The 16,507-nt window shown below is 39.7% G+C and overlaps 1 protein-coding gene across 4 annotated transcripts in view; it reads left to right on the forward strand.

The window, feature by feature from the left end:
• BMPR2 (bone morphogenetic protein receptor type 2) overlaps nt 1-16,507 on the forward strand; it is a 109,015-nt gene that overhangs the window by 84,517 nt on the left and 7,991 nt on the right. For all 4 annotated transcript variants that reach the window (XM_080400126.1, XM_080400129.1, XM_080400127.1 and 1 more), the window contains exons 6-12: nt 508-738; nt 4,757-4,871; nt 6,520-6,680; nt 8,430-8,577; nt 9,500-9,636; nt 12,720-12,892; nt 13,975-15,254. In XM_080400126.1, coding sequence (XP_080256252.1) covers nt 508-738; nt 4,757-4,871; nt 6,520-6,680; nt 8,430-8,577; nt 9,500-9,636; nt 12,720-12,892; nt 13,975-15,254 — 2,245 coding nt within the window. The remainder of the gene's footprint in view (nt 1-507; nt 739-4,756; nt 4,872-6,519; nt 6,681-8,429; nt 8,578-9,499; nt 9,637-12,719; nt 12,893-13,974; nt 15,255-16,507) is intronic.

Consider the following 16,507-nt stretch of genomic DNA (forward strand, 5'->3'; position numbering starts at 1 on the left):
TTAAAACCTGCGTACCTCTTTTGATACCTGTTTTGCACTACAAATGGATATATTGTTATTACTAACCTAAAAGGTACAGCTTATAAAGCTATCTTAGACCTAAGAACTTCAGCTTCGTGTCTGTGATCTCTGAAGTTAATTAAAATTTATCTCATAAGTTACAAATGTTTAGTGGGCAGAACTTTAATAAGAGAATTAGCAGCACAAAACACATAGATTTTATTGATTCTATATATGAAACTGCCGAATAGATTATCATTTATTTACTGGGTATTCAGACTATAGATCAATTAATTAAGATCTAAACTGGCCTGTCCTGAGGTTTCCAGCTGCAAAATAGCTTTTATGATAGTATTCTAATTCTAGTTTTCAATACAAAATATTGACTATTCACTAATTTTGATAGTATAAGTCAGCACAAAAGTCGGCCTACAATGTGTAGAGTGAAACCTTGGATTTTGTCTTCATTTGTTATTTAGTGAACTAATTATTTACATTTTTTTGCAGTTGATTGGCCGGGGACGATATGGGGCGGTGTATAAAGGCTCCCTAGATGAGCGTCCAGTTGCTGTGAAAGTATTTTCTTTTGCTAATCGTCAGAACTTTGTCAATGAGAGGAACATTTACAGGATTCCACTGATGGAACATGACAACATTGCCCGCTTCATTGTGGGGGATGAGAGATTCACTGCAGATGGCCGTATGGAGTATTTATTGGTGATGGAATATTATCCCAATGTAAGTGCTTCAAAGAAATCAATTGGGTTGGTTTAGATTCCTAAGAATAGCCATATAAAAAGGATGTACTTTAGCATTTGCCAGTGTTTTTCATTGCTTCTGCTTGCACAGCGATGTAAAAATAGTCCATATAAATTATGATTTTAATGAACCTTAGTGTGGTTTACTGTAATAGCCTTTAAGATTTCCCAGTGAGTGCTACCAAATGTAGTCTTACAAATTTCTAGCTGTAGTGTTTGATCTTGGTTGTGGTGCAGGTTTTTTAGTCAACTGTGCAACATTCAAGGACAGAATTTGAAGAGTTGTTGTACTTACAAAGGATTTAATAAATTTCAGACTTCTTGGTATGAAGGCATTATCTCTGTTACGGTAGTTATGACCTCACTAAGTAGCTGTAAATGTTGGGGTTTTTGTAATGGAACATAATAGATCCGATACTGTTGTCAAACTTTTCTGTGGTACTGTAAATCATGTTTGCTTTTTAGCCTATTATCTTCTTTAAAGCTTTCTGTGGCATACCGTATTTATTTTGCTGTACCATATATTGATGATGTAGGACAAGTCTTAAGAAGGCAGCTTTACTTTCCAGAACTGTATCTTCACACCTCCTTAACTAACTGGATTCTTGCATCCCTCAGATTCATTGAGTTCCTAATGTTCTCTGTGTGTGTGTGTACACATGCATAGAAACAAAAAATGTTTTAAAAATACACAGCATAAATGTGACTTTCATGAAAAATCATATAGTTTAATATATATCAGGGTTATATATATGAAAAGGCAAAAAATTATATTTCATAATTTGGGTTTTCACTTGTATATGGGAAAGAACTTTAATTGTTCAGTTAAATAATGTTTTTTTAATGAGCTTTTTGGTCTCAAGTATGAACTCATACTATTATTTGCTTCAGAGTGTAAAGGTGATTGTTGAAGCCTGGTTGGTGATGGGGACAGTAGGACTAAAGCTGCTTATTCAAGTAGCAAAAAGAAGCAGAACAGCAATAAACAGCAGTAATGATGGCCTGTCAGCGTGTTTTAGGCTCTATGTATATGCTTGTGTTGAAAATTAAATGTGTATGTCTATATAAACATTTAAATTATGTGTAAAATTTAAGGCAACATAAACACTTCACAAATACATGAAGAGTATCTTTACTGAAACTTTTAAGTGAGGACACACTTGGTCATGTTGGCTTTTAAGAGATGGTCATTTAAGAAGAGATTGCAGGAAGTAGGAACAACCATAGAAAAAGCTCAGTCATGCCATACCAGATGGACAGTGGCGAGGCACGTCAGCTCTGGCCTGTTCTGGCAGAGTAGGCTGATTTTCAGCTAATTGAGTTAAGTGAAATCAAGCAAGTCTTCTGCTCCTGTGAGGGCATAGCGTAACTGCCTTAAAAGGTGATCTGGTTTTGCTGTTTTCTTGAATGAATGAATTTTCAGCTGAAATGTAATTTGATTGAAAATTGTCTTGTTGCTTATATAAACAGGATCTGTTAACTATCTGATTAAATGCACAGATGAGGTTTATGACATCGTATTATCAGAGTCTTTCTCAGTATGGTATTAAGAACGGCAAGATTAGACTAAAATCAATCCACTGGTGGTTTGGAAGTCATTGGAAAAAGTGCACAGCAGGTGTAATTAATGCACAGTGTGATCCTTAATTCAGAGAGCAGATGTTCTGCTGTATGTGGAGCTAACAGCAGAGAAGGGAGCCTGCTGTGGCAGCCCTCCTAAAAGGGAATTGCACTGTTCAAACTGAAGTCATAAATCTTATTTCAATAAGGAGTGGCCCGCAGAAGTCGTGCAGGTGAAATGCTCCCCATCCAAAACATCATTCTCCCTCAAAATGCTTTCCTCCTCAGAAATATGAACATGCAAACCGGAACATTTTCACACAGAAAATTGTTCTTGGTGTTGTCTTGGTGAAAGCGAGACAGATAGGTTTGACCCGAATTGCGTTGTTATCCAAACATGCCTTCCGACCAAAGGAAGTACGTAAGTAATAAAACGAAGGATATGTCTATTTATCAATCAGCATGCTGTTCTGATGGTATTCTGAGGTGTGGCAGGTGAATAAGCAGTGAGTAATTTGCAAGGATGACATAACAGGAAATAGGTAGCAGCCACAGATGTGGCCCCCCCCCAGTAGTCAGACATTCAGGTCTTTTTAGAACAACAGAAAAATTGTTGTAAAACACATACAGAATCTTGCGATTGTTAAAACAAAGCCATCATTTTTATCAAAAGTTATAATCAGAACAAATGTCCCCAGTTTAACGTAACTCATGACTAACAAGAATAATCTTAATTACAAATATATATGTCTCTAAATCTTGTCGAAAGCTTTTCCTGGCTGTCATTTATATTGAACTTCACTGAAAACATAAAATCACAGCCCTCAGCTAGCTTAAAAAATACGTGATGGCTGGCAAGCTCTACAGCAGAAAGATCTTGAAGTGGGTTTGAGATCTTCACACACCGAATGTCAGTCACACCATGACAACAGTCCTGTGGCCTCCGTTAGAATGGGTTGGAATCTCAACCCACTAAACCAAGAAAATCCCTTACCACACCCAAAGCTGCTGGCATTTGAAGGCTAATAAGAGCCATATGTATTTCTTTAAAAGCTTTAAATGCTGAGAAAAAAATGTAAATTTCTGTAACTAATTTCTGGGTTGATTCTCAGCGCTTTTTTTATTATTTTTTTTATTACCAAAAACTATTTCAAGTTCATATAACAGCATTTTAAACAATGAAAAAAATGCTTGTGTAAACCTGTATGACACTTGGTCAGTGTTTTCACCAAGGAGGTTATTTACTTAGGGGTTCCTTGTTCTGCAAGGCTAAGTCTGAAAAGCTGTAAGACTTTTGTAATTCTATTAAGGAGTGTCAAGAACTTGAGTTTAGTTTTAGCATTGGATTCATAAAATGTCTAATGCTTCGGTCACTTTAAATTCTGGTATCTGTGTGCCTCCATCTGAGCTGTGCATGTGTTACATACCTGAATGTCAACTCGAAATGGATTTGAATGGCGCATACCAGCTTTTTTCTTTTTTTTTTTTAACCAAATATTACATAACTAATTCTGCAATGAAGTGGTTTTGGTTGCACCTATGAGAAGATATTACACATTGGTACCTCTTTAAGATTACAGATTTAAATAGGCAAAACCAGGGTAGTTTGTAGACATAAATGTATTGTAATATGTATACACAGAGAACTGGATGACTTGTTCTATATGCATGGGGATATAGTTTGTTTAAACAGAGTACATTGTCATTGGGACTATGTGCATAAAAACTGCCCAAACGTGTCATAGTTTTCAGGTTCTGGCTCTTGTTTCAGATAATGGCCTCAATTTCTACAGTATCTTAGTATCATCAATTACACCCTTCCTTCTGGTTTTCTTGGAGATTCCACCACAAATTACTAAAAATCCCCCATTTTTCACATCTTAACTTCTCTTTCAAAAAAAGGGGAACATGACATTCTTTTTTTCTGTTTCTTCGGTGCATGTGGCATTCTGAATTCTGACTTGCCTCTGCGTTGGTTTTTTTTTGCTTTGATACCTAAATAGATTATAGCAGGGGAGATGCCAGTGAGAGTTGTTGAATATTCTTCTGTAAGTGCTAATGGTTTAAAGGCCACTGTTTAGTAACTCAAGCTGTTAAATGTCTGCAGTTACCTTTCTTCTTCTGTTGTTCAGCAAGACTTTTTCAGAAGCATAAATCAAATGCGTGCTTTGCTTTTGTTTTGTAATTAATATAATTATTCCTAAAGGCAATCTCTGTTATTTTGTGATAAATTTTCTGTTCTGCTACTTTAGATGAAACAAATGGCAGCACTTGAAATTAATGAAACTTTGGTCCAGTCTGGTGTTTTAAAACATCTGGGTAAACACAGTTGCAGGATTACACCTTTCAGGAGCAATGGGTAAAACTGACTGTCCTAAAGATTTTGAGTTGTTCAAGTGGGCAATGATTTTAATCCACATTTATTTTATTTTTTTTAGGGTTCTTTGTGCAAATATTTGAGTCTCCACACCAGTGACTGGGTGAGCTCTTGTCGTCTGGCACACTCTATAACTAGGGGCTTGGCCTACCTGCACACGGAGCTGCCTCGAGGAGGTAAGGCCAGGAGGGGATGCCAAGACGTTCAAGATACTCTTATTTCTATCAGGTAGTAGATTCCGGCTTTTCTTTTTTCTCTGTGACGGTACAGTGAGTAGGGAATGATGAATAGAAATAGAGATTACTCAGAACTTCTGCTATGTTCTTCCCTTCTGAACAATCCCACGTCATGGGCTCCATCTATGACACTTGTATGAAAACATGGAGTGAGAGCCAGCAGAGCCCCAGAAAAAGGAGGGAGGAGGAGGAGGAGGAGGAGGAGGAAGCAGAGCAGCGCGGTGCTGCTGTATCATGGCAACAGATGACTGGAGACCTGAAGTGCTGGATGTCTGTCTAGCAGAGAGCAAACAGATGGGGTGTTCTGTTTGTTCTTGCAGTTCAGACACAAATCACCAAAGCAATTTCTAGTTTGTGTGAACTGTATACACAAAGAGAAATAATTAAATCCTCTAGCTCCGTTGTAGTTTGATTTATCATATCCCTTGATTTTTGTCTCAGGGTGTGGGCCCATCTTCGCTGCATGCAGACAGTACTGCTGGGCTTCCAGCGTTCTGTTAGAGCACCAGATGTGACAACCTACTGATTTATATCTTCTATCTCTGCTCATGTGCTTCAGCCAGCATTGCAGCAGCTGAAATATCATGATATTTCAGCAGATATAAAAGCAGATATTCTGAGATCTGTGATGTATCAGGCTGCAGAATATGGCCTGGCGCTGAAGCATTAGCTTTTTGGCAGTAAATGAAAGGATGGTGTCATTAATTCTGATCTTAAGGTGCTAATGTTAAGATTAAAATTCCATACTGTGTATCCCAAACGTTAAGCATCAGCTCTAGCAAAGAATGACAACTGAAGATGCGGTTAGATGTGCCAGGCTGAAAATACCTAAATCAGTATTCCTGTGGGCCATTGAAACTGCAGCTGTGATCTTAAGTTCATCATTTTGAAATGTGCAGACAGGTGTGTCCATTAGCAGCCAGAAAATGTGTAAACCTTCCATCATAAAGAAGAGAGAGCCATAGGCTGATCTATGAATGCTAGGAAGGAACTCATGGAATAGAATCAATTCCACAGTAAAGCCGGTTCTATACTGCTGGCTGCTTTACCAAAAAAATAAATTTGCATATAAACTAGGAAAACTGAAGTTATTCTTTGGAAAAGATCAGGGCACTTGCAAGATGAACATGTTCAGACTCTCTGGAATAATATTGTCTATGTATCTTCTGAATAGGTGCCAGTTCCAATCGTAACATAAATAGTTGATGCTGTATTTGACACGGGAGTGTGGATATGAGAGAGAGCATTTGGAATGGCTGTCAGGGCTGTGGCTGCAGGTCTGTGCTTAAGTACACAATGCCTCCCCTGCCAAAATAATGCCAAAATACCCTGGCAGGAAGCTTATTGGCAAACATTTAAACTGTATATAGCCTAGTATGTTGTATAGATACAGTGAAACTGAATGCCCGTCAGTTTTCTATAGATAGCATACTGTGGAGCTTATTATAAAGAAGCAAAAATGTTAGCTTTCTAAAAGATAAGTTGATTTTCTGTTTGTAATAGCTGAGCAGACATGATGAGGTCCTCTCATTTTGCCAAACAGTAGAACTGCTCAAATAGTAACAAGCACTTCCATATGTCCAAATAGACCATTACAAACCTGCAATATCCCATCGTGACTTGAACAGTCGCAATGTACTGGTAAAGAATGACGGAACATGCGTAATTAGCGATTTTGGACTCTCCATGAAGTTAACTGGAAACAGACTGGTACGCCCAGGTGAGGAAGATAATGCCGCCATTAGCGAGGTAAGTACAAATGAAGATACACCAGTGTGTAAAGGAAGACTAATTAGTGTGGAAGTAACACAGAAATATTTGTGCCTGTTGTTACATGGTTAATGTGAAGGTGGTACAATTCCTGTGAGGGGGAATTGCGGCAATATGAGTGAGAAATAGCTGAAACCTTGGTAGGAAGAAACTGGTTTTATTCTCCAAAGACTAACCTAGCATTTTGAAAGGTGATAGATTGGCAGCCCTGGAGACTGAAGGTTTCTGTGTGACGTATGAGAATGTGCAGGGTAGGTTTGGTTGACGCGTTGTTGGCCGATGATGTGGTACAGATCCCTTCAGTCTTGTACTGCAAGTATTAACTGAAGTCCAAACATTCTCTGATGGGTTTGCTGTTAATTTTTCCGATATGGTGACATAGCGCATTCTGCATCCTACAACCATTTCTCTGTGTGTCATCTGCAATTTTCTGGACTTTAAATGGATACAGCTGGGAGAATGAGTGCATGTAGAGAGTCATGAACCAACTGAGAACATGAACAAAATAACAGGGGATGCCTGAAAGAGTAACTTAGGGGAAAACATCAAAGAATAAAGATTGTTTAGGGAAGTGAAGACAGACAGAGGTCTTCAAATATGTAAACAGCTGCTGCAAAGAAAAGGAATAAACTGTTTGCGTTCATTGTGGATAGGACAGCAGGTAACGGGATTATGTTGTAGGAGGGAAAATATAAGTTAGTTATGAAGAAACCTTCCTAATCTGTAGAAGGCATCCAAGGTCTGGAACGGACTGCTGAGGAGGGCTATATAGAATTTGCATCATTTTATGAATTTAAGGAACAGATTGGGAAAACATCTGCTAGGAGTGGGTTAGAATGGATTCTGGGCGGAAAGAAGAAACAAATTTCTTAAGCTTTCTTTTTTATGATGCTGTGATTCAGAGAGTGGGGTTTTTAGCTGTTGTTTCCTTTTTTGTATAAGCATAGATATACTGTCACCTGAATGTAGGCTACTAAAATACGGAAATACACTCTTAAAACAAAGCATGAAAGTCCCTAATAGTTCTGTGTATTTGTTGTCTTTGTGCTTTTACAGAAAACCTTTACATTTCATTCAAAGAATGTGTTTCACAGTGCTTGTCACCTTCTCTTAGAAAGCATGTGCTACATTAACAATGCCTAGTGCCGAGGTCCTTTTATTAGATCTCCTCTTACTAAACAAAGAAACGGGGAAACCACTGTTTAAAATGCAGGGATATGGAATAGTCCTGGGACAAAATACTTACTGGGACATCACTACTTACAAGTAGTGATGGGTGATTGCTCTAATCAAACATATGTCCTAATGAAAATTAATGGATATCTTCCAAGACTGTTAATAACCTTTGAAGATGTAGGGGACAGCCTTGCTGACAGTCCAGGAATAAAGAGAACAGGTTCCTTGTCAGCAGCGTCCTCTTCCATTATGATACATGCCTTGGTGTTTAACAGAGTAATTCCAGAAAAAAGAAACATTTCTGCTATATCATATTGTATATGAGAACATTGAATAAGGGACAAAATTATTTTGTTTTGGTACATACAAAAAAGTGACAGAGCAGGGAAAGGGTTTTGTTATGACTAGGCTCCTGAATCTAGAAGCTGGGACTTGCATTTTCCTTAACTGTAGAAAATATCGAAGTAGGTTATTAAAAAAAATTAATCTCCATAATAAATTGAATTTGGAAATTGCTTTCTGACATGAAGGTTTCATTTTATGTTTCTCCAGGTTGGTACGATCCGCTATATGGCCCCAGAAGTGCTTGAAGGAGCAGTGAACTTGAGGGACTGTGAATCTGCGTTGAAACAAGTAGATATGTATGCGCTAGGTCTTATCTACTGGGAGATATTTATGAGATGTACAGACCTCTTCCCAGGTAAGTAGAAGAACTGAAAAAAATGTAGTAGTAGAAAGTGGTACCAGCAACCAAAGCTGCTCCCTAGCCATAGCTTTTTAAAGTGAAGAAGGGAAATAATTTTCTCCATTGTTTTTGCCATTAAGTCAGTGCCATCTAGCGTTCAAGACGATTGTTATCAATACAGTGTATCTGAGTGTGAAGCATGGTTCATGCTGAAAGACTTCAAATTACCTGTTTAAGCAGTTTGCAGGCCTTATGCAAAGTTCAATTTGAGCATTATTATTGTCGTCCAGAGTTTACAAACACTGAGAGCTGGGCTGAGGGCAAAGGCAGTACTTTCAGTTCTTAGAACTGATAGAAGTGCCTGAAGCGTCTTTCAGACTTTCCTCATGAGAGAATGAATGAGAAAGTGCTGTGGTTTAATTTAGCCTTTAGTCAAGTCATGCTTTTATTTATGCTAGTGATGTTGAAAAATCAGGGGAATCCTCCATACCTGTAATATAAACCAAGAGGAAGTAGACTTCTAATTTTGTGTCACAACACCATCTTCTTCCCAAGATACAGCTTACAGAGTTATTCTGACATGCACCGTTCTCTCTGTAGTGAATGTACTGCACTTCATGTGCAGAGACTTGTAATCTTGCTGGGCTTCCTCCCAGATGAATATATTCAGTCAGCAGTGTTTCACAGAAATTAGGTGTCATCCTCAGGCTCTCAGACATTTGAATGTGCCACTCAACCAGCAAAAACTAAAGATGCTATCCTTTGAGAGGTTGCTGAAAAACAATTTATTTGCAGTTCAGCTTTTTTTGTGAAGTTAGATTTTTGAGGAAAGTAGAGAACATCTCAACAGACCAACTTCGATACTACCTTTCATCACCTGGAAGCCCTTGCTCTGCCTTTTAGTCTGTGATATTTTCTTTCTTCCCTTTGCTAACAGGGGAATCTGTGCCAGAGTACCAGATGGCTTTCCAGACAGAAGTCGGAAACCATCCCACTTTTGAAGATATGCAAGTCTTGGTGTCTAGAGAGAAGCAAAGACCAAAATTCCCAGAAGCGTGGAAGGAGAACAGCCTGGTGAGAGACAATTTTCAAAGAAACAATCTTTTCACCAGATACAGAGTGACCTCACTTCTTAAAAGCAATTTTTGAATACATTCTTTTTTTAAAAAATTTGTTAGTATTTAAGGTTTGGGAGCTGCTTCTGTCTGGACTTGTTAAATACTGAATTCATTTTTTGAAAAGCCATTTACATAAAAGTTAGATTTCTTTTAAGGAAAAGTACTGTGATTATTATTGGGTGCTGAAGTATGATATACAGAAGGTAACTTGTTATATTACTTGTTAGACAGTATCTGTACTACTGTGCATGAAAGTGCCCGTATGTTCTCTGTGTGCATGAGAAACATCAAGGCATTTTCTGCCTTTTGACATCTATAAACTAATAACACCCTAAAACAGCTAGCAAAAATATAAATATACTCTTCCAAAACTTAAATCTATAAACATTGTAATAAGGTTTTTCTGAAGTTGTATAGCTCTCAGAATTTGCAGAGGCTACAGCTTCTAGCAATCATTTCATTATAACTGCATTAGAAACTTTATATGGCTTCATTTGATCTGCAATTTTTATTTTCAAGACTATAAACATAGTAATGTTGTTTGTTGTTTTGAATTAGTATAGATATGGCTTAGAGCCTTTCTTGCTGCTGCAGGCCAACAAGTTACGGCAAGTCAGCTGAACTCTGGTAAGAGTCTGTGTGCTTGCTTTCATCTGCAGCAAGGGTGAGGTAATGCAAATCCCCTTAGTTTAGGGGGGGTTGTTTGTCTTTTTTTACAAGCAAAGTGAAATGCAGACAGTTACTGGGTTCCACCTGATACATGGTAACTTCTTTAAGCTAAAATAGCTCAATTGCGAGTATGATAATGATGTATTTGGCTGTTATTTTAAAAATACTTCTGGTTATTCCCTTACTGAAATTACACCCTTCAATCTTCAGAGACTTTGCTAGTTGATAAGTGTGTAGCTACTGTGCAGATAGTGGGGAGCCTAAGGCCTCATCTATGCTGGTACTTGTAAATATGTATGAAACCATTTTCAGAGAGGAACATAGCCTCCAGTATTAACACTGTTGTAAAACATGTTGTAACTGAGTTGAGAACTTTGTAGAGAGGTTTTTTACAGCCAGTCTGGGGTGGGGGGCAAGAAAAACCCTCAGCCAAACTGTATAGGAAATGAAGCAGCAACTGTTTTAACTGTAGCCATGTTGGCAAATGCAGTGTTGGAAGAACCAAGCTTGAGAGCTGTTTCTGAAGACAGTTATAACTAATACAGTTCAAGAAGGTTTGTTTTGTTTTGCAGACTACCATTTTAAATGTTAATTATGTTCTAACAAACTGATAGACTCAAGCAATATTAATGATCCCCATATTTAAACTGCCTAATGCATTCTTCCTGTTGTCACTACTTTTTTTTGCAAAAAGTCAGAATAATAATAATGATGGTAAGTCCAGCTCTGAGGATGAATCCACACCATTGCTTTAAGAGAAAAGAAGAATAAGTAAACAATCTGTAGTTCTCTCATGGATATCAAACAACCTACTCCACCCTGTGCCAGTCTAGGATAACATCTGAATGAGCGAGCACTCTAGGGGAGATACTGTAGAAAACTACGCTCCAGTTAACCTCAGCCCGGACCCAGGTCCTAATCTTCTGTGTCTAAATCTATATACAGTCATCACTATGCTTCTTTCATGATCTTTAAAACATCAAAAGGAAAGGATCTGCTAGAAGAGAGGCAATATTAAATGAAACACTGGTTAAATATACTGCTGGTGAAACCTGTAAGGGAGAGTCTTACAAAGGGGTAGGACAGGAGATGAGGAGTGTCCAATGACTTGGATATGTCTAAATTGTGACTAAACCAAGTCCTAGAAGCCGAATGAAGGCTTTTATTCTGGGAGAGAAAATGGATCCAATACACTATGCTGTCATTGTCCCTGAGTGTGCTTCTGGACTCGTGTCCCTCAGCTAAGAGGGGTGTAATTGCTTATCCCCCCTTCGATCTGCGGTGGGAGTGGGAGCTGCAGGGTTTGCTAGTGTGGGAGTTCATCCCCACCTGTGCAGCCGTAGCTGCATCACTGAGCAGCAGTGACTTGCCAGATGCAAGCAATGCCAGGAGCCCGCTCTGTGGGTGAGGAGCTCTTGGCTAGCATGCAGAGCTAGTCCTGTCTTTCCCTGCCAGGAGTGAGCAAGGCAGTTCTGGCACAGAGGCAGTCGGCAGGGCCCGCTGAGTGCCTCAGTGCCCAGCTGGGACTGCGCACAGCCATTGGTGCTGGAGAAGTTAAAGCTGGGCTGTAGATGTGAGATGTTCTGGCAAACCGTATCCTTTCCATGGGCCACAGGCTGGCAACAGGGGCCACTAAATGTCTGCCTGGGTTTTGTACTCGGCCTGTAATGGAAGCAGAAGTGTTCGGTGCTTGTAATTTCCGTTGTCTCCTCTCCAGGTCTCTGACCATATGGCTGCACGTTTTAGAGGTCTTGAGCTCTAATCCTGACTGCACCATTCACCTCACAGTGTGGTCCTGGGAAAGTGTGTCTGTTTCTGCTTCTCCATCTGTAAAGCAAGAGCAGCGATAGTGCAGACAAATTCACTGATATTTAAGGGGCATGTGGATGTTACAGTAGCGAACAGAGGAAGAAAAGCACGATGAAATGAGCAAGGCTGTGTTATTTGCATACAGTGCAGGGAAGCAAGGCAGAGATCATTAGGTGAATTGTGAGGATAACAATGACAGCATTTCCAGAGTATCATCAATCCTTAGTGCACAGCTTTCATAAGGTAGGGAGGGCGAGCTGAGTATGCAGTCATCAGAAAGGGCTGGCTGAAGGTTGTATGGGCATTGGTGAATGTAGCTTTTCCTAAGTCGTCGTCTTCCCAGTTGGGGCGGGTGTGTGGGGTATGATAATTCTAGACCTGCACATTGCTGCTGTTAGGGTAAACTAGCTTTGAATGGAATTGTCTGTCTTCTGTTTCTCTTTCTCACCAGTTTGTGACTGTTTTCATGCATACAGAATGCCGTCATAAAATAGTAAATTAGAAGCACAATATAAAAGGAAAATAATTTAAGATAAAGGGGTGTTCTTTGTCTCCTGGTAGGCTGTGAGGTCACTTAAAGAAACGATTGAAGACTGTTGGGATCAAGATGCTGAAGCTCGACTAACAGCGCAGTGTGCTGAGGAGAGGATGGCAGAACTCATGATGATTTGGGAGAGAAATAAATCAGTTAGTCCAACGGTCAACCCGATGTCAACTGCCATGCAGAATGAGCGGTAAGAAGAGAAAACATTTGGGTTTAGTCAGCAACCAATGCCCCATGCAGTGCTCAGCTCACTCCACGAAGGAGGCTAGAGCACTCTGCTAGCTTCACGTTTCTACACACGTGAAGTGGGTGTGTTACATGAGCTAGTCTATATAGGTGTATTGCATGACGTGATCCCTATTACCTGTGTTCTTAAGATCTCCTATGTGTCCCCAGAATTCAGGCACTTTTTATGTAAACAGCTGTACTGCTCACAGAGGAGCCTTTTAAACTGAACATAGGCAAAGTGTCTAAACAGGCTTGCAAAGATACGAAGTGACTATGAATTGTCTTTAAGGACTCTTGCTAAATGATTCGTAAAACTTCTGCTAAAAACTGTGAATTTGCAGGCAACATGAGTTCAAGAAATGGTTTAAGTCTCAAACCTGTAGCTTTTCAGTTGAAGAACCGCAGGGCCATCGTTTAAGTCATTGCTATTCTGACCCGAGGGAGAGAAGTGCTGCACATTCTCTGCTTATACATGATCCAGAGGGAGTGAGAATTTGCAGAACTGACATTAGTGCTTACTAATATACACTACAGATCTGGATTTGAGAGAAGAGTAATGTTGCTGTATATGGCGGTGCTTATTGTCATGAAAAAAATTACGTTCAAATTGCAGAATACCTAAATCGTTAAAGTAATAGATTTTTCATGGTTTAGGACCTTGTGACTTTTTCTCAGCATCACTTTCTCCATCTTGTGTGTTGAATTCTTGTTGCCCTCCTTCAGTGTTGTTTTTCTGCAACCATACCAGTACCTTAGCAGTGAACTGGACAAACAGCATATTGGACAAATGGAAGAAAATTACAGTTATCCAACTTAGTTGTGTAAATAACAGCCATGACAAAATTGCTGTCCTAGTAAAACCAATTTTCTGGTACCCAGGATTTTTCAAGGAAGCTACTGAAAGATCTGAGTTTGTACTGTGTCTGTCCTTAGTTTATGCATGAAAAGAAATTGAAAGACATTCAGCTCTCTTAAATGAGAGGCTTTGTAATATGAGGTGATTTTTACATATATGATCTTAATATCACTTGTTTTTTCTTAAAGGAATCTGTCACATCATAGGCGTGTATCAAAGATAAGGCCATATCCAGATTACTCTTCCTCTTCCTACATTGAAGATTCAATCCACCACACTGACAGCATCGTGAAGAACATTTCTTCTGAACACTCAATGTCCACTACACCATTGACTTCAGGGGAAAAGAACAGAAACTCCATTAACTACGAGCGGCAGCAAGCACAAGCTCGCATCCCTAGTCCTGAGACAAGCGTCACCAGTTTGTCCACCAATACTACCACCACCAATACTACCGGCCTCACGCCTAGCACGGGCATGACCACCATATCCGAAATGCCTTATTCGGATGAAACAAACTTACATACTACAAATGTCGTGCAGCCGGGTGGGCCTACCCCTGTTTGTCTGCAGCTAACAGAGGAGGACTTGGAGACAAATAAATTGGATCCGAAAGAAGTGGATAAGAACCTGAAAGAAAGCTCTGATGAGAATCTGATGGAACATTCGCTTAAGCAATTCAGCGGGCCAGATCCACTCAGCAGCACTAGTTCCAGCTTGCTTTATCCACTGATAAAACTTGCAGTAGAGGTGACAGGACAACAGGACTTCACACAAGCTGGCAATGGTCAAGCATGTTTGATTCCAGATGTCCCATCTGCTCAGGTCTATCCTTTACCCAAGCAACAGAACCTTCCGAAGAGGCCTACAAGCCTCCCTCTAAACACCAAAAATTCAACAAAGGAGCCAAGGTTAAAATTTGGTGGCAAGCACAAATCAAACTTGAAGCAAGTGGAAACGGGCATTGCCAAGATGAACACTATCAATGCTGCAGAACCTCATGTCGTGACAGTTACCATGAACGGAGTGGCTGGGAGAAGCCACAGCATAAACTCTCATGCTGGCACAACCCAGTACGCCAATGGCACGGTGCCATCTGGCCAGACAGCCAGTTCGGTAGCGCAGAGGGCCCAGGAGATGCTTCAGAACCAGTTCAGCGGAGAGGATAGTCGGCTGAATATTAATTCAAGCCCTGATGAGCATGAACCCTTGTTGAGGCGGGAGCAGCAGGTTGGCCATGATGAAGGTGTTCTGGACCGCCTGGTAGACAGGAGCGAGCGACCACTGGATAACGGCCGAACAAATGCCAATAACAACAACAGTAACCCCTGCCCAGTGCAAGACACAGCTGCAGTCAGTATCCAGAATGTAGTGAGAAATCCTGGGCAGACCCAGACTAGAAGAGCGCAGAGGCCTAATTCACTGGATCTGTCGGCTACAAATAGTTTGGATAGCAGTAGTATGCAGTGTAAGTGCCTGCAGGACTTGAACAGTTTCCCTGACACTTTTTTACTTAATAACTCCGTGTGTCTGCTTGAATAGAAAATGCTTCTGTCTCTCCTGTCCTTCCTCGAAGCGTACTTACTAAATCCCATACAAATTTAATTTCTGTCAGCACAATTTAAATCATCTTGATAAAGTTCTGTCTCCATCAACCCCAGCACGTTAGGTCACTACCTTCCTTCCACATACATGGAGTAAATCCGTCCCTTTATAACCTGTCTACTCTGACTCCAGGAAGGGAGTGATTTCTAATTTTCATTATTCCTTGCAAGGCACCTACCTTGGCAGCTGCAAAGCACATTGAAAAAGCTTCCTATGTCTTCCTTCAGGGGCACATTACACCTTCTTTTCCTTATTTCTCCTCATTCTCTTGAGTAGCTGGCTCTAAGCTGCATTAATTAAAATAATTTATTATAATAACTACTTACATGCTTCATTACTTGTAAAGCAACTGATTTTACTGTGTAGCTCAGCCTAGACAGAGGGTCAGGCATTTTCTACTTTGCTATCTGAGCTCCAACAATTGTAGCAATCCTTTGTCACCTTACCATGTACGTATTAAAAATTAATCAAAGTAGTTAGAGAAGAAATTGATTTTAATAGACTCCTTCAGAATAACTGCCTTAAGAGTTTTACTGCCAAAGAGGTTGCAATGGGGCACTCTCCTTTTTACAATAAGAAGGTAATCGTGTAGTTATAGTTAAATCAGGTACTTCCTCTGAGATTCACCTCGGGCCTGTTGGAGCTGTTGGAAGGTGTGCGTTTTTAAGAGTGCATTTTTAAAGAGAATATATTTCCAAAATGCACTGTAGTCTTTGAAAAGTGCTTGCAAACCTCTGACTGTGTTTAGACAGATGCTGGGATACTAGTGAAATAATCTGTGGTGCCAGGCATATTTGGAAAGAAAAGGTTTAGAAACAAAACAGAACAAATCTTTCAAGAAATGTAGTTGAATATTCAGCAGTAGAATGTTAAAGCCTTCCTTTTAAGTAGGAAACCCTAATTTTGTCTTAACATGTTGACTTGAGTTGAAATCTTATTGAGGTAAAGAAAAAAGATTATTGCAGTAACTTTCTTTAATTGAAGGTTAAATTAAAAGAAAGGGTTTGAAGGTTATATAAAGTTTTGTAACAGTCAGATTTCTGCTGCTGAAATTTTGTCATGATTAAAGTTGCTTTCGCCAGTTGTACAACCAAACATCCCAAATCCTGACTTAGG

This window comes from Falco punctatus (assembly GCF_963210335.1).
Source record: "Falco punctatus genome assembly, chromosome: 8".
NCBI classification, from domain to species: domain Eukaryota; kingdom Metazoa; phylum Chordata; class Aves; order Falconiformes; family Falconidae; genus Falco; species Falco punctatus.